We start from the raw sequence: 19,249 nt of genomic DNA, 5'->3' as shown, positions 1-19,249 counted from the left end.
TGTTTGTAAAAATACGAAAGCGTATTGTTATACGATTTTAGATTTTATATTGACGGAAGAGGCGATCAATCGAAATTAAATATTATGTATGGTACCATGTGCCAAGAGTCTTTTATTAGCTTATTTTTAATGATTTGGTTTTTTATTTCTTTGTTTATTTTTTCTTCATAGTATTATTGTAAATTAATTTACCTTAAAAAACAAAAATAAAACAACAAAATTGTCGTAAATATAATGTAGTATATATAAAAAAAGGTTTACATGTTTAAAGTTATAAACGTGTCTAACAAAACCTACGTAATTTTGGTTTATCATTAAACCGTGCTGAACAGCTGTTAGTTCAGGCATAAGTTTGGAAAACTTATGCCTGAACTAACTAAAGGCATTAAATAAAGTTTCCGTTTGGAAACTTTATTTAATGCCATAAGTCCGTTTTAAACTATAAAAAAACACGAATTTAAAACCTCTTAAAACACGAGTTTAAAACCTCAAAAACACGTATTTAAAACATAAAAAAACTCGTCTTTGAAACCTTAGAAAACCCGTGTAAAACTCCAGTTAAACTTCCCGTGAAATCCACGACTTTTTGGTTTACGCCTGGATCGTAACAAACACGTGTTTATACGGGTTTTAATTCCGAGATAAAAACCAGATGTGCCGTCTGGGAAGGATCCCAAGAAATTTATTTGTTTCTGTTTATTAGTTGATTTCATCTGCAATAGCAACAGGAATATTGACTTTAGTTTTATATTAATTATTTTCCTTTTTAATGACAGTCGTCCATTTAGACCATGATTTTGTTGAATAAATCTTAAGAGGTTCTTCATTTAAAGTATTTTCTGAATAGTGATGAATAATTGCAGCTATTGCTTTTTTCGTGCCATTTTATAATTAATAGTCAAGATGTGTTTTGCTCTCCAACAGTCATATATAGAAGTGTCTTTTTTGCCTTTCCAATATTGGAACTGTTTATAACTTTTTGTTAATGTCTTAACATCTATACACTAAACGCTTAAAATAGCAGTCACTACTCCATTCATGGAGATGGATCCAAGACCCTACCATGATCAATCAAAACTTGCAGTAACATTTTGTATAGCAGAACTATCATTTACTGAACACTCTTCTGTTGCCTTTCTCATAAAGTTTCTGGACTCTGAAACATAAGGTCTGTGGAGTTTTTCATTCATAACATAGTAACGTTATAAAGACATTGGTTGAGGCATGCAGCTACAATAGCTGAAACGTTTGATTGCTAAATAACCTTTTCACCACGAAATGCTAAAAGTGATATAGTTAATATCATATACCTTACCACTATTGTATTTATTATGACTTGAAACTTTTTTTGAGGTATAAAACTCATGCTTCCATTAACAGGTACAGTAAGTAAGTAAGTATAAAAATATGTGATAATCCTTTCTTTTTTAATAACTTAATTAAGCCCTAACTTTCCAAGACATATTGGACACAAACTAACTTTATCAATAATGTCTTTAAAGATTTGAGTGTTAAAAAAAAATAGCATTTAAAATCTTGAATGCAGTTTGTATCTAATTCAGACTTGAATTCGTCATATTTTTTTAATTTCTTTGCTGATATACTAGTTTCATTTGTTTCTTTTGTTGTAGATTTAGACAAACCAGAATTTAATTGGCTTTAAGTGAATCTTTTACCATAAAATTTTCTTTTTCTAGCTTTTGATTTCAGTTTTCTGCTATCTGAGCCCATTACAAGTAAAAAATAATTTGGTTTTATTCAATAATAAGAACTTAACCTAAATTGCATTAGATGCATCCAGTAAATATATGCAAAGACTGTGATCGTGTTGCTTGGAATGTTTTAAAGTCAAATGAAGCTCTATAAGCTATAAAGTTAATTTCCATACTGAATGAACACACTTAAGATAGGAAATAAATTTTAAACATTTTCAAATGCTAATTAGAGTAATTTGGATGCTGTTTTGTCTAAATTTTACCTTACTATCAGCATCAGCAACGTCAAATTTTGAATTTTTTTAGGTATGGTACCACCTTAAGCGATATGTTTATTTTAATCAATAAATTATCATAATTATGTTGTTAGCAAAATAAATATTATTCTAGTATTTCCATACTGAAAGCATATATTTATAATACGAACATACTATATTGTTAATATGGATATAGATAACTGAGTTAAATGCATTACTAAAATATATGGTAAACAAGTGTAGCATAAAAAAATATATAAATTGTTAAACAAAATTATTTCATAATATAGCAACACACGACTAACATATAATAGATTACTGAGTAACACATAATAGATCATCTTATTATAACTATAAAATAAGCCAATAATATAAGATTGTGACACATCAATGAAAAAGTTGACTTAAATTTGTGATTAAAATAGTATTAATAAATTTTAATTTTTTACTATCAATTTAGTAATATTATGTACAAAGGTTTTGTCACTACATGTCACTACATGTAGTAAAGTCATTACATGTAAATATATCATTATAAACGATAACCCATTTTTCTTTTTATTTTGCCGTGTAAATTTATTCAAGTCGTAAAACATAATATAGGGTAAACTGACTTATACCTGGCTGCGTCCTAATTCTGGCCAATTTTCAGAAGCCCTAAATGCTTTAATGTAATAGTCTCTTGGTTTGTTATGTAAAATAAGATATTTTTGTTATGTAAAATATTTTCACTTGGTAACTTTTAACTTTTAAGGTGGTATTATAGTAATTAGAAAAAAAACAAAACAATTTTTACCAAAAAAAAAATTGACAGCAATATATAACATAACATCAATAAGCAAAAAAAAAAAAAAAAATTTAACAATTTTTTTCCCACTTAGTAATTGTTTAAGAGATTTTTCAAGAACCATTGTATATTTTCTATTGAAATTTTGGCTGGTGATTTATTACATGTGGCATTGTGTCGTGGACTAAAAGATTTCAATATGGTCAAAAAAATAAAAAAATATTTGAATTTGTGTAAATTTATGCAATTTTAGGGGTAATTGATGAAAAAAATCATTAAAAATTACTGAACGAGAGAAGCAGTGCAAATTATTCTAGTATATGTTGTAGATACTAATGTAGTGAGTATGTGTGCCAAATTTCAAGTCAATTTGAATATTGATTTTTAAAAATATCCCTGTCGCCAGACCCAAAAACATGATTTTGAGAAAAACGCAATTAAAAAAAAAAAAATTAATAAAAATAGTTCAAAATTTTCCACTTTTATACGTTACACCTTCCAGTTTTTCATTTTGGTTACAAAACCTTTCTTTATTGCTCTTAAATTTTTTCTTCTTGATTTTGCTTTAGTACTACATTGTTTTTCTGCTTTAATGATTCATTTACTGACCTTACCTAAACAGTAATTTTGCGCATTTATATTAAACTCCATTCCAAGTTCATTAAACAACTCATTTAAAAACTGTTGTCCATCATTAAAATTTAGCACAGCTGACGCTACTCCTATACTTAGGGCAGTTCTTTCAATAAATACATCTTTTGGACATCTCTTCCATACCAACTGGTTTAAAGACTCATTGAGATTCTGTGTTTTTCCATTAAACATTTTTCAAAAAGTTTATCGGAACCAAGGTCTATAAATAATGGTTTGATGGCATCGCAGACAGCAGCAGGAATACAAATATTTTCTTTATATGACATTTTTCCAGTCAGTTTGTCAGCCTGGAATTTGCACCAAGAATCTTTGGTACGCAAACAAAACTGATGACGCGTTTCGTCGTCACAACTTTTAGAACAGTGAAAAAGTACAGCTGCAACACTCTTTTTCATTCCATATAAATTTTCAACGTTCCGCCTTATTGCCTTGCCATAATAATTTTGATAATGTAAGGAGTGAAACTTGTTATATTCTTCATGATGTGTGTATTTTTTTAATTCCCATATAGAACACAACTTGCAAGTTTTTGTTTCTATTTCGAAATCAATACATTCACCATTTTCTACAGCAATGGATTAGTAACAGCAACAACTGTTACTAATCCATTGTTTGAGGTGTATCCACGTTTTTGCTACAATCGATCAAACCCACAATTTATATCTTTAGATGTTTCATTGATTGATAGTAACTCTTCTGCTACATTTGTCATGCTTTTATCAACCAAACTTTGATGGACATCCAACAGTATGTGCAACGTGTCATTATAACAGTTTTTATCCATTGGAGGTTGCATGTTCATAATTCCGCAAAAAGTTTCTATTGCTGAAAATCCCTTACTCATTTCACGAAATTCAACTACTGTACGAGTGTTTAAGTCAAAGCGTTTACGTCCAACACAATCTATCATTTTATCCATTTTAGCAGATGAAAAAAAAACCGTTTCCCATTCACAACCATTGCAACAAATTTTTAGTCCAATATTTAGGCCATATTTTTTTGAAGAATCAAACTGCAAATTAACCAACTCTATACAATCTGGGCATTTAAGAATCATTATTGCTTTTTTAAGTAAAATAAAGCTCATAATAAAGTTAAAGTCTTCATTTATATTTTGAGGTTCCTTTACAACTTCTTTGTTGAACAACTTCTTGAAAGATGATGACCATGGCATGTTTTCAACTAAAGGTATAGCAGTGTTTTCATTATTTTTGCAGACCTTTTTGTATCTGTTTCCATGAAACTTTGATTTTTCATTTTGGTAAAGTCTTTTAGAAAATTCTTTTCTTTTTCATCGACCCATTGCACTTTTTATTAAAATAAGATATTACAAAAATTGACTGTTGTACAGACTATTAGTAAACTTGTTAAGAGCACAAAATAGCAATAAAGTGTGCTCATGCGCAATGTATGCGTAGAAATCAAGTCAATAAACAAGAAGCAACTGCTGAGTAACAATGTTCATTATAGAAAGTTAGAATAGAAATGTTTCTATTGCATTATTTTGTATAAATTTGATTTTAAAAACCCGTAGCAACATGGTAAATAAAGCGTTGCTATGGATTAAAATCATTACCGAATAATTTAAAAACAATCTTAGAGGTATACAGTGTATACCTCTAAAAAAACCTTTGTGTATAATACACTAAAGTTTTTTTGTAAAACAAGAAAACATTTCGAATCTACAATAGTTATATTAGCTAAAAAATATATTTTTGAAAAAAAGAATTTTTTAATTTTAATTACCATACTACCACCTTAAATGAGCAGTTAAAAAAATATTTATAGGCTGACAGTGAAGGATTACCCACTAGGCACACTAGGCACGTGCCTAGGGGCCCCGGTGTAGAAGGGGCCCAAAAATTAAAAAATATTTTAAAAAATATTCTGTAAATATTAAATTTTTATTTAAAAAATATTTTCTGATTTTGTATTTATTCACTCAAGAAATGAGTATTTATTTAAAATTCAATTTTCAAACAAACGAGTGTAAAGTTTAATTTTAAAAACAAATACTACTAAAAATTTTAATTCTTAGAACACATTTATATAAAACTTTCAATTTCGCATAATGATTTGAAAAAACTTTCAATTTCGCATAATGATTTGAAAAGTGCATTTTCAAATCATTATGCGAAACTGGTGGAACTTCTCACTCTTTGAGCAGCGGCAATAATGCATCGTTTATAAGAAAAAATAAACTCAAACTTTTCAAACAGCCAATAGTAAATTGAGAAAATCGTCGTAACTAACGAAAGCGTGCGTAACTATGCGCACTATTAAACGTAAACTGTTGTATTAATATTAAGATAATATTAAGATAAATCAAGTCATTTCGTTTGTTTACTTAACCAATAAGTTATAATTTAAATTTTATTAATAAAAAGAAAAACAGGTAAGGAAAACTAGCGTTTAATTTAAATGAAAAACAAAATTTAATTATTTACTTAATTGGATTTTAGCACCATCAAAAGGCAATATTTAGGAGGAGCTGAAAAAAGAAAGTTACATGAAAAGAAGATGAAAGAAGTTGCAAATGGACAAATGTCTATTGCAATTTCTTTCAATTGCTAGGATTTATTGACAAACCATCGACATCAACTTCAACATCTTCAACGTTACTGATATGCAGGAGGCGACAAATGCAAATGCAAAATTCAACTGATATGCAGGAGGCGACAAATGCAAATGCAATGCTAATGATCGAAGGGAATTTTAATGCATTGGAGGAAGAGTCTATTCCTATTCCTATTGAATCTAATTGTTAATTTTAACTACGACGCCAACTTGAAATCCTCTGAGGAACTAATATCTTATTTCGTCGAAAAAGAATATATCTTACAAAATGTGGAATTTGACAATGCAGAATTTATAAATTTTACTGTGCAGGTAATCGGAAATAAACAGCTTTTTCTTTCAAAATCAATATTTAAACGTAAAATGGTAAGTAGCGAAGAAGTAGATCGTACTTGATTAATTTTTTTTCAAAAGACCAAAATGTTGTATTATGGCGTTTGCAAACTATTTTCTCCTACATCAACTGAAATGTTAATAACGGGATTTAATGATTGGGAAAATGCGGCATCGCGATTGTTATCACATGAAAATAGTCATTTACATTCTCGTTCCTTTCAGAGTTGGTGTACTCGATCAGAAAAGCAAGGTTTAAATTTTAGTAAATTATATGAATCTCAATGTGAATATTGGAAAAAAGTTTTGCAAAGAATTATAGGTGTTATTTTATTTTCGAAAATGAACTGGTTCACTTCGAAAATAAAATAACATCCGTAAACTCGATGTTTGAAATTTTCAAAGTTTTGATAATTACATTCAAGCATTGTTTCGCTTGAATTGAAAGTAATATAAGAATATAATGTTGTTCAAACTGTATATGTATTTATGCTTGTTTTAAACAATGTTCATAAATCATATTTATTTGTGAATTTCTATATATAAAATTGTAATATATTTTCTACCGAATGTCCTACTTCTGGCCAAAGATTATTCCTAATTCTGGCCATAGATAGTTTATGTTTACGATTTGTTAAAATATAAAACATAACTTTCAAAATGACACGTGTATGCGTGTGTTTGTTTGTGTAACATTGAATAACTATTTTATTTAATGTGTATCAATGATCATGTATATAGCTATACATTATTATATGTGTTATATGTTTATGTGTCAGTATGTATAGACACAAATGTATATATACTGCCTCGTATTATGTATATAGCCTATATAATGTTTAAAAATAGTAGGAATTAAGAATACGAAAAAATAATAAGACTTAACTTTGTAATCTTTATAAACATAGCATTAATTACAACTATAAATTTTATTTTCAGTAGATTAATAACATATTTTTATAACATGGTAACTATAACTATGTGTAACTATAACTATGTGTAACTATGGTAACTATAACTATGTATAACTATAACTATATATTTTTATAACATGGTAACTGTAACTATAACATGATAACTATAAAATGGTACTCCTAATATACCATTTTATAAACAAAGTTCTTCATATAGGCCTTGATACATGGTTTTGATTAAATGCTTTTTTGAATAATAACGTTTTAATTTTGTTGTATAATAATGTTATAGATATGCATCTACATATATTATGGCTACATGCACTTGTATGCATGAACATTTATTGTTAGATAGTAATAACTATCTTATAGTTTAATTTTTATGTTTTTTATAGAACTTTGGAATTTTTTATTGGAAAGGAAAAAATTAAGAAAGTTAAAATAAGAAAAAATTTACAAAGTTCTAAAAAAATTGAAGAACTGAATAGAAGTAAACGTGAAAAACACTGTTTATGGAGTGATGCAGCTATGATATCAGCTATTGAAGCTGTAAAAAATGAATTTTCACAGCGTGCAGCATGTAAGGCTTTGGTGTTCAAAGACGTTCTCTGCAGGTTCGATTTTCTGGAAAAGCAGAATTGGGAGCCAAGCCTGGACATTCCACCCTTCTAAATGATGAAGAAAAAAATAAAATAGTTGGTTTTGGATGCAATCGTGCAGCATTAGGAATAGGATTTAGTCGATCTCAGTTTCTAAAATATGCTGAAAACTTTGCTGCTAAGCATAAAAATCATTCAAAAATCAAACACCTTCTGAAAAATGGTGGCGTGGGATGTGTAAAAAGCACAAACGCATAACCTTACGTCAACCAGAAGTTACAGCTGCTGTTAGACATCAGTGCATGAATGCTTGTAAAGTATCAACATACTTTTCTATTCTTAAAAATGTATTAAATGAAAATGAATTAATTAGTAAATCACAGAACATATGGAATATGGATGAGACTGGAATGCAGTTTGATTATCGCCCTGGGAAAATAATTGCTAAAAAAGGAGTAAAGTATCTACATAGTTGTACATCAGGTAATCCGGAAAAAATTACTGTTATAGCTTGTGTATATGCAATTGGTAACTCTCTTCCACCACATTATATAGTAAAAGGAAAAATAAATAGGTCATTCAACAGCTTTTAAATGGAAAATGCACCAGAAGGAAGCACATAAAATGTTTTTGGTAGTGGTTGGACTAAACAGGGAATTACATTTCTCTGGTTTACCAAATCATTTCTTCCAAAAATTGGTTCTGACAGACCTCAATTAATTATTTTAGATGACCATGACTCACAAAACTTTGTAGAGTTATTAGATGTAGCTGTGGCAAACAAAATACATATTTTTGAATTGCCAGCTCACACTTCTAACTGGCTTCAACCTTGTGATCGAAAAGTATTTGGCCTACTCAAGAAAGCTTACAGAAAGGCATGTGAAAATTTGATTAGTAATTTTCCAGGGAAACTAGCTTCCAGAGTAAGTTTTTGTGGATTGATGAAGCAGGCTTGGAACGAATCTGTTACCCCAAATAATATTACATCTGGTTTTCGAGCTTGTGGAATTTATCCATATAATCCAAAAATATTTGCGCCTGAAGTTTACATGCCTAATTCTTTATACATAGAACCCAATTATCAAAACAATGAGAACCTTTTGAATAATTTAGGTGACCGACCACAAGCATCAGATGACCATTTTGAAACAGCAGAACACAATATTTATCAATTGAATCAACCAATTGAAAAAGATGTTGACTTTTTTATTTTAACATCTTTAGAAATAAAGCATTCGATATTAAATTTTGTCCATACATATGCCATTCTTAATCCATCCCCAGTAAAAAATATAGTTACAGGTATTAATAATACTCGGATGGTGCCATGAACGAAATAAAAATAATAGGTTTAAGTGTCTTTCAAAATTTTCCATTTAAAAATCAATCCTTTCCAGGAGCTCCAGATTCTGATGTTTTAACATGTCCCACTCAAATCATTAAAAAACAAAAACTGCATTGAAATAAAAATATTTTTTGTTTACATCTCAAGAAGCACTGAATGAGAGACATGAAGAAGTTCAAAAAAAAATAAATCAAAGAAAAAGGAGATAAAAAATAGTTGTGTTAAAGAGAAAAAAACAGGGGCGAATATAAGGGACCCATTTGCAAATTTAGGGGCCCTTTTGGAAATTTAAGGAGCTTTTTATTTTTATTTAGTGATACCTATTGTGAAATTATTTAAGAAATATGGACCCTAAATACAGACTTTTGGGAGGGGGCCTCAGATTTCAGAGCCACGGTACAGCGCATAGTTCAAGTGTGATTCTATCAAAAGTATTGGTTTTCATGAAAATTGTCTTTCTTTTTTTTTAAATTTATTTTTTAGGTGCCCCAAGAAGTCCTAACGGTCTTGTCACAGAGCACCGCGGAAGTGCATTTACCCGAGAAGTTCCCGCCTCCTTCCTTACCGTGACGCGAAAATTTGTCCAGAGCTCGTTTCGAACCTGGGTCTCCTGCTTATAAAGCAAGCGCTCTAACCACTGCGCCACGGCCGCACTTTCCTGTTAAAGAAATAACTAAAACAAAATAAATTGTCTTTTAAAATTTTTTTAATGATTTAGTGGTAAAAAGTAATAAGATGTAGGCGTTTCTAGTCGAACTTTACAACGTTTTAAATGCTATCAGTTCATATTCAATTAAAAAAAAAATTACGCAAACCAATGTTACACAATAGGCCGGGTGAATATAAAAAAGGCAATTTCTTTAACTCACTAATTGGTCAGCTTTACGTGAATAAAATCTTTAGTAAATTTCTTCGAATTTTCACGTAATGCGTTTTTTTTTACGTTAAAAAAAATTTGAGCGAATTTGCTCAAATTTTTATTCGCGTAAAGCTAAACAATTACTCCAAAAACGCTGAGTAAAAGCAATAGCTTCTTTTTATTCACCTGGCCTAATTGCTATCCAAACTCAAAATCAATCAAATTACGACCTTCAAAACTTAATTTTTTTTGAAAACAGTTAAAAGTGTTAATAACATTATTTATCATTAATCTTCAGATATGACTAATGGGTTTTTCATCAAAATTGTTTCTAAAAAAGAAAATCGAATTTTTAATAACGGTTCTGTATGTAATAACTTTTCAGAACAAATGAATAATGACATTAGTTTTAGTAAATTGTCTTTCTAATTAATTAATTAAAAAGTTTGAAAAAGCCTCCAAATATATTTTAAAAAGAAAAAGCTGCTGGAGCTAATTTAATTAATTGGAGCATACTTATTAAGTAATTTAAAAGTTAAAAGATATTGTTTTCAAAGTTTTTAGAGCATTTTTTAAAAAAGGAGCTTTTTTCTGATTATTTAAAAATTGCCAAAGTTTTTCCCATTTTCTAAGAAGACAGAGTTTACAAAATACTAAAAAAGGTTATGTACAATAGAGTGTAAAGCTATTTTAACTAGGACAAAGATCAGTTTGGCTTAAAAAATCACTAGTAAATATTTTCTTGTAGTTAATCCAGTTTGTACGTAAAAACTCTTTTGAAAACGTTTTATTTTAAATTAGATATTTTTATTTAACTTTTTTTATTTTTTGATCCGATTTCATAAAAAGTCTGGGTCTTAAGAACGCTGGGCCTTCTATTCAAGTCTTTGGGGTACCTAACCCAGGAGGCAGGTTAAATTACTTTTCCGTAAATTTTTTTAACGTGATAGGAAATAAAAGGAAATAAAAGTAGGAAATATTTTATCAACTTATATGTAACTTATATATATATATATATTTATATATATATATATATATATATATATATTATATATATATATATATATATATATATATATATATATATATATATATATATATATATATATATATATATATATATTACAGATAATTACAGATAAAATTATAAAGAGTGTACCATAATTGGCGTATAAATAGTGTAACAAATGGAAGAACATACCTTGTTGCATATACTTCTAGCTTTTTTTGAAACGTACTAATTTGATTTGAAATGCTTTTTTCCACATCATTAATTGGTTTTGTATTGTAAGTTTCTTTGAATATTTTAAGGCCAATTTCTAAAGAGTTATTACTGGCTATCTCTCTGCGTACTCTTTTTGAGCTATCTTTTTCAGTGTATTTTATGTAATTTGCATAGTTATTTTCTAGTCTAAACAATATGGCTGTGTTTTCTTCGCAGTCTTTTTGTAAAAAATAAATAAATAATGGAACTGCGACAACGTAAGATAACAAGATAAGCTTCCAAAGCAAGCTTAAGGTATGTTTCATGCGAGGCGAACAATATACATAAATAATTTGAGCACTTGAAGTTTCTTGGACAGCATTTTCGCTAACCGCTGCATAATGCACATGAAATTCTCGTGATGGTATTCCAATTTGCCCACCATTTTTAAATTTCATGGAGTCTGTTGTTGTCGGAACCATTTTAACAATTAATTGATCAAAATAATAACAAACTTTTTTATTAAACCAATAAAATTAAGCTAATTAATTTCAAATAAAAAACTTGCTCTAAAAAGCGTTTATTAAACTTCCGAAACAAGCGGCACTTGTGTGTTGATTAATGATAACTTAAAAAATAAAAAAGAAATTATATTAAATTAATGATTAATTAAAAATCATACTTTTGCTTTTAATAAAAATATCATAAACTGATTACAAACATATGTTATGTATATATAAATATATAACATATGATATGTATATAAATATATATATATATATATATATATATATATATATATATATATATATATATATATATATATATATATACATATATATATATTTATATATATATATATATATATATATAATTATATAAATATATATATGAATATATATATAAATATATATATATATATATATGTATATATATATATATATATGTAGTAACTTTATGAATAATATATTAACCTGAATGTTTACTTGGATTACAAGTATGTTTAAATGTTGCTTACTTGCATTGCATGTTAAGCAATTGTATTTTTAAACTTATTGCAAATTAACATCAATACTAAAAGAAACAAAAAACGTATAAAAACCTGCAACAATTTTTTATGATTTATGCAACTATAGAATTTGAAACTATAAGTATTGCTTGAAAAGATTTTGGAAAATCATTTGAATTTTCGACGTTTTATTTTTCTAACAATTCCCACAAAATAAGGATTGTTAATCTGTGAAGGAATTAGAATTTTTTATACTTATTAAAAGTTTCTAATCTATTTAATATTTTCTAAAACATCAACAGGACGATAAAAAACAAAATAAACTAAAAGCTCTTTTGTATTGATTTTTAATAGATAAAACTAAAAAACAAAAAAAAACGTAAAATAATCTTTAAAAAAAGCGCAAAATCAGTTAAAAAAAAATGTCTTTGCAACTGTTGCTTAAAACGTACGCAGCATACTGCGCAGTTTACGTTTTCAACTTATTTTTAAATAAATCAAAACCAACTTTGTTTGATCGAAGAAATAATTGATTAATTTTCTTTAGAAAATTTTATTAAAAAAATACCTTATGCTACGAAAATCTTGAAAATTTAAAAATGTTTCTAGTTTCTCAGGCGCGGATCTAGCATTTTTTGATCATTGAGATAGTTAACTTCCAGACATAGAGCAAACTTCAAATATTATATGTTTATACTTATGTCAAATAAGGATGATTTACAAAAAATTGCGATGATTAAAGCCTGGGAATAAAAAAACTCCTATATTTTACCGCCCCTTCCCCAAACTTGAGAGCAACAAGTTGATAAAATATTTTTTGTAATGTTCTCAACTAGATTTATATTCATTGATAAATTTTAAATTTCATAGTATAATAAATAGGCGTTCAAAAATTATGACCAATTTGAGTGGATTACAAATTTTATATGGTCTAAAGTCCAACTTAGTTTATAATGCGTTTTTATACCTTGTCTAAAAGAGAAAAGGCCTTATTCAAAAATCCGATCCAGATGTGACAACAGTATTCCATACAAGGAAGAATTTGAGATTTATAGAGATGAAGAATAGAATCCGGAGTAGGAAAGTGACAAGCACGATAAAGAGGTGCAACCTTAGCATATGCTAATATTGCAATTAATTTGATATACGGTTTCCAAGAAGGATCGGAAGTAAGAGTTAATCCTAGAAGACAAATGGTAGATGTCTTATTGAGTACATTACCGTTTATAAATATTGGAGTTCTATCTGAGTTAAAGTTTACCAGCCACTGAGAGTCTCATGCTGTAGCGGTGGTGAGATTCTCTTCAAGCTCAAGTACTCCTCTAAGCAATAAAAGAGTATTGACTTCTTATCAAGACGAAAATAAATGGTAGTATCATCAGCAAACAATGCCATCTTAGATGTGAGAATTTCTGGAAGATTGTTAATGTAAATTAAAAAAAGTAAAGGGTCAAGAATAGAACCTTGAGGAACCTCTAAAGTTACAGGGATTGAAGAGTGCTGTCCATTGAGAACAACTTTTATACTACGATTGGTAAAGAAAGATTTAATATTTTAAAGATGTTACCTAATGTACCGTATGAAGAGAATTTATAGAGAAGAGCATGCCAAAACCTTATTAAAGGCTTTAGAAATGTTTAGAGCGATAGCGCTAACATCTCCACATCTATCTAATGCACTATTAACATTTTAATGTTAACATCTATCTAATGCACTATTAGCAGTTTAACGAGAAGATCAAAATCCATATGATAAGAAATTAAGTTATTAGATTCAAGATGAGAGATTTAGTGTTTGTTAATTAAAGACTCAAAAATCTTGCGTATGTAGGAAGAATACTTATGATAAGTAAAAGAAAGTATTGACAACAGCTCTGGAAAATACTTCTGCAAGACTATAACTGGTAAGTTTTCCGGACCACAAGTTGTAGAAAAGTCTAAACAGGAAATTACTTAAGATACAGAAGCTTTATAGACACTGTTAAAGATTCTCTACAAGTCTCTGGAGCCTAATTTTTGGTATGAATTACGAAATTTTTTGATCTGAAGATAGTGGGCTTTAACGTTCGACAAAACCTTTTTACAATGGTTTCTAGCAACAGTAAAAAGACATTGTTTTGTCGATATATATTGAAGTAATGGTTACGATTGGAAATTGCAACAGCACAATGAGAGGAAAACCATGGAGAAGAGTGAGGCTTGACTTTAAATTGAGGAAATAAATGATTTCATACCAGCCTGAACCCAAAAATTCACATTAGAAGCACATTTTTAAGCAGGAAGACGAAAGTTTTTTATTCAAGGGTCATCACGAAGAAAATAACGGAAAGAGTCTCAGTCAGCTTTAAGGTAATTGTCAATGATAAGGGAATTATGATATTGAAGAGCATGAGATAGAAGTTTTAGAGAGATTAAACGTTATCAGAAGCACCTAAGGATAAATGTGGAGAAACTGAGCACTGACTAGGATCAGAAACAAGACATAAGTCGAGTAGAAAAGGTAAATCATTTGAATTGTCTGGAAAATGAGTTAAAAAATTGACTATTTGTGTTAGAGATTGATAAAAGGCAAAAGTTGTGTGCCTTAGAACTAAGCTATTCGGTGTGATGTGAATTAAAGTCACCAAGAGCAACAATATTGTCTGATGGATAAAGAGAAAGGGCTTTGTCAACTTGATTTGAAATAATATCAAAAAGAGTGCAGTCTTGAGATGAAGAAGAGTGATATAGAACAAAGAGAAAGGTGTTAAATATAGAGTAAAGTGGTGCTTAACAAAAGCACATATAAGAATGATCTGTCGATTCAATCCTAAAAAAACTGAATACCACCCGGCTTTAGGATCATAAAATTAAGTTTTAGAGCTGTATCCTCAATAGTATATATTAGAATGAGTTGCCTTGTCACAAAAATAGAAACACAAGCAAAACCCATGCATTGAGTCAAGATGATCTAGCATTCAACATCCGAAACTGGATACAATGTATTATGAATACATCTACACGAGTCTAATAGGTGAAAAAGGGGCGCAAAGCTGAATAACAGATTGAATAAACAGTTTACTGTTTAAAGGTATATTAAATATATATTCTTTTACCTCTTGATGACCAAGTTGTACAAACTTATTGTAACTGCGTGTTCTAGGTATGATATTTTCAGTATCCGATTGCGCTTTGAGAGTGTTTCTTACCAAAGTTAAATCATCTGATTATATATAAATAAAATGTACGCTTTCAATATTTTAATTGCAATACTTCTACGTTGCTTGAAGAGATAAAATATGATAACCCATATATCTTTTCAAACTTGCAAGTATTACTGAACGTTTAATTGTACCACTTATCCCATCACAATATTGATGGGATAGGTGGTACAATTACCGTGACAATTTGCAAAAAAGTGCTACTTAGCATAAATACCAAAATCCTCAAGATGGAAACAAAGATTTAAATCAATTTTGAAACTTTTATACTGATCTGCACACGATATAAAAAGTATTTACTATTATTTATTAAAGGTAGATTTGTTTTAATACCATTGGTGACCTCAATAATTTTATACACCATGTTCACATCATGCATCATATCATCTGAACAGATTTTCGCATCATGCATTATATCATATGAAACCATACAATAAGATTTGTACTTAAGAACGCCTTTTTTTGAAATAAGTAACCACCAGATGGAGTGTACATTGTTAATTTGTACAATGCTTTATTCATTGTCCTGAACTACAAGTTTATAGTTAAAAAAATCATCCATAAATAATGGCGTTATCTCATTCATATCTTTCTTTCTTGATCTTAGGTATGCTGCTTGATTTGTTGCTAAATACAAGTGTGATGCAAGTTTTGTCAGTTTTTTGCGTACTAGTTCTATGTATTCAAATGCTGGATCTTTGTTATGAGTTAAGTTTGACCTATCTGTTGTTGTTCACTGATCGAATTCTACCTCGTCATCATCTTCAAATTTTTTTGTTTATTTTTGGGTTGATAGTTTTGAAGGCAACAAACAATTCCTTTGAGTTACATAGTTAATGTTCTTTCGAATGGTTTAAAACAAAACTTTGAATATTTGATAATACGCAGACTGATAAAGTAGTTGTTAATATTTGTCTTAATATTGAAAAAATAAAGACTTCCTAAGTATGCGTTCATACCCAACTCATACATCAAAGCAAATATTATATTTGTTTATATCTTATGTGTCTTAATTAATACATTTAACATCTGTTACCGCTTCTGCGGTATTACCACTGTGTAAGCTTTTTGTGTTTTTATAGATATTTTTATGTGAACTTAAAACGTATTAAACTTATAAAGTTTAAATAATAAGTAAATAAAGTCAAAAAATCAATAAAACTTTGACAAGGTTTTTTATAAATATTATTTAATACTAAAAAGTATATTATAGAACTATAAAGTTTTTCCGATTAAAACAGAAATTAAATAACCTAATCTTGTCAAAGGCACTAAGTAAAGTGGCATATATTATATAGGTAATCTATCAATTGATGTAAGTAATCTATCGATTAATGTAAGTAATCTATCAATTGATGTAAGTAATCTATCGATTAATGTAAGTAATCTATCAATTAATGTAAGTAATCTATTAATTATTTTAAGTAATCTATCGATTAATAAAAACTTAGTTTCAAATGATAATTTTCAAATAATAAATTTCTTCTTTAAATACTTTGAATATTTCTAAAAATAGAATTTAATAGTTTTCTAACTACTCGAAGGGAAATGAGCAAAAAATATATGAGCAAATAAATGAGCAAATAGCGAAAAGTTCGCTTTATAGCAATTTTTGAGCACTCTTTTTCCCTCTATTTATTGTTTCATTTTTTTGTTTATATCTTGAATAATTCGATTTTTAATTTTGGATTTAATATATTTATGATAATAATTGAGCTTGTAATATTGTGATTTTGTTACAACATATTGCTATCTAGATATCGTAGCTTTGTAGGTATAAATATTTTTACGATGTATTGTTAGTTAGGGGTCGTCCATAAAGTACGTACGCTTTTTTTTCGTTGACCCCCCCCCCCCTACACACATTTTGCAATACGCTTTTTTGAGTACCCTCCATCTCCCTAAAAGTACCTACGCTTTTAACCTATTTATCTAACATTTTATAATATTTTTTTTAATTTAGATTCTCCTTTGATAAATAATCAACCCTCTGCCCTCCCATCTCATATACGCCATCTGCAGACCCCCTCTTCCCCTCCGAGCGTACGTACTTTATGGACAATCCCTTACATCCCGTAGCATTGCAACAACATATGTATAAATATATATACAGGGTCGTCCCGAAGCGATCTTAAAGGGGGGGGGGGGTTACGTATCTGCTATTTGCCGAGTAAGGCCTAGATAAATCTGTTTTCTGACAAAGATCTTAAAAAAAAAAAAAGGTGCTCTTTGGCTGACATTTGCCGACTACCAACTTTAGATCCAATTTTGCCGACTCCAGTGTCCAACTAGCCGACTAATAATTTTAGTAGGGGGGCTAGACACCCTCTTACACCCCTCTCGGGACGCCTCTGCATATATATATATATATATATATATATATATATATATATATATATATATATATATATATATATATATATATATATATATATATATATATACACTGAATATTTATTTAGATTATACATATAAATTACAATTTGAATGCCAAATTCTCTATAACTTATAGAGGGCCAATAAAATTAGAATGTATTTTAAAAAATCTTACAATCTTTATTTTTAATCAGTTTTGCTTGCAGTAATTCATTCTAATGTAATAAATCTCTGTATTAAAATAATTTTTGAGTAAGAAATCTTACTCCAATATAAAAAATGTTTACTAAATATACTTTGCATATTTTACGTTAAATAAATGCATAAAAAGAAATTATTTCTTTTTGGTTGAAGTTCGAGATAAAGCAGCTGATGTTTCCGATGCTATGCTTTTAATAATTGCATTAGATACAATAGCAACATTACCAACTGTTGTTTTGAATCAGCCATATATGCACCAACGGCGTTAAACAATGAAAATTAAAAAAGAATTCTTTATACATTGTTTTTCATTTTTTTCAAAACTATTTACATAACTTTATTTAAATAATTTCATTTACTTCTTACATAATTAACTATTTTCATTATTATGTTATTTTTATTTTTCAACAAAAGTTTTATTTTTAAATAAAACATTTGATAAAGTTTGAATATTATACTTCATATAAAATACAAAAAAATTAAACAATAAGAATAATAACAGTATAATAAATAAATAATATTAACTGATTAAAAAAAAATATATATAACAATAAATAAACAATTAAATGCTACAAGTTTCCGAATAGAAAAAAAACTCTAAATACCTATTAATAATAATAATAATAATAATAGTAATAATAATAATAATAATAATAATAACAATAATAATAATAACAATAATAATAATAATAAAATTTTGAAACAAATTTTAACTGTTGTGTTTTAAAAGGTAGAAATGTATAAAAAGAAAGAGGAAATCATGATATTATACGTTTTGACGTTACTACCCGAGCACAGTCCTAGATTAGGGAAGTGCTTTACCGCTGAGTCCCACAGTTTTATGGGCCCAAATTCAAAATTAAATTTTTAAAAACTTATTCAAATAAAAATTTTGATTATCTCATGAGAATCGAAGTTAAATTGCCAAAATGGCAAATAAAGAACTTAAATTTAGATTGGAATAAGTAAACAAAGAAAAATATTTTGACATATATTGTATATAAAATTATATATATAAAATTAGTATGTGAACTAGTAAAAACATAAAACTATATTTAGATCCACAATGGTAGATACGCACATTTACCAAATTTAAAAATTAATGATCATGAACCATGCCGTAATTCCTTAAACACTTGAAGAACTATATGGATTCTAGTTCACATTCTAACTCAGTAATTCCCAACCTGGCCCTTAGCGCCCATTATGTGTTAGGG

The 19,249-nt window shown here is 28.3% G+C and overlaps 1 protein-coding gene and 1 long non-coding RNA gene across 8 annotated transcripts in view; one reads left to right on the top strand and one right to left on the bottom strand.

Annotated features, from left to right (window-relative positions):
- The window catches only part of LOC136077950 (uncharacterized), a 2,152-nt gene extending 1,957 nt beyond the window's left edge, over positions 1–195 (top strand). For 3 of the 6 annotated variants that reach the window (XR_010637398.1, XR_010637400.1, XR_010637396.1), the window contains one exon: positions 1–135. This exon is cut by the window's left edge and continues 266 nt beyond it. This is a non-coding gene — a long non-coding RNA (uncharacterized LOC136077950). The other 3 variants (XR_010637397.1, XR_010637399.1, XR_010637401.1) reach the window with 3 other exon arrangements.
- The window catches only part of LOC101240655 (uncharacterized), a 35,503-nt gene extending 17,349 nt beyond the window's left edge, over positions 1–18,154 (bottom strand). The window contains exons 1-2 of one of the 2 annotated variants that reach the window (XM_065792340.1): positions 18,007–18,154; positions 11,245–11,875 (exon numbers count right to left, since the gene is read on the bottom strand). In XM_065792340.1, the coding sequence (XP_065648412.1) occupies positions 11,245–11,729 (485 nt within the window). In that variant the 5' untranslated portion in view covers positions 11,730–11,875; positions 18,007–18,154. Of the gene's footprint in view, positions 1–11,244; positions 11,876–12,221; positions 12,319–18,006 lie in introns of those variants that run through there. The other variant, XM_065792339.1, reaches the window with a different exon arrangement.
- Between the last annotated feature and the right edge of the window lie 1,095 nt (positions 18,155–19,249).

Source organism: Hydra vulgaris, chromosome 03 (genome assembly GCF_038396675.1).
Source record: "Hydra vulgaris chromosome 03, alternate assembly HydraT2T_AEP".
In the NCBI taxonomy this organism is placed as follows: Eukaryota; Metazoa; Cnidaria; class Hydrozoa; order Anthoathecata; family Hydridae; genus Hydra; species Hydra vulgaris.
The sequence above is the reverse complement of the archived record's forward strand: the minus strand, read 5'-3'. Positions and strand labels throughout refer to the sequence as shown.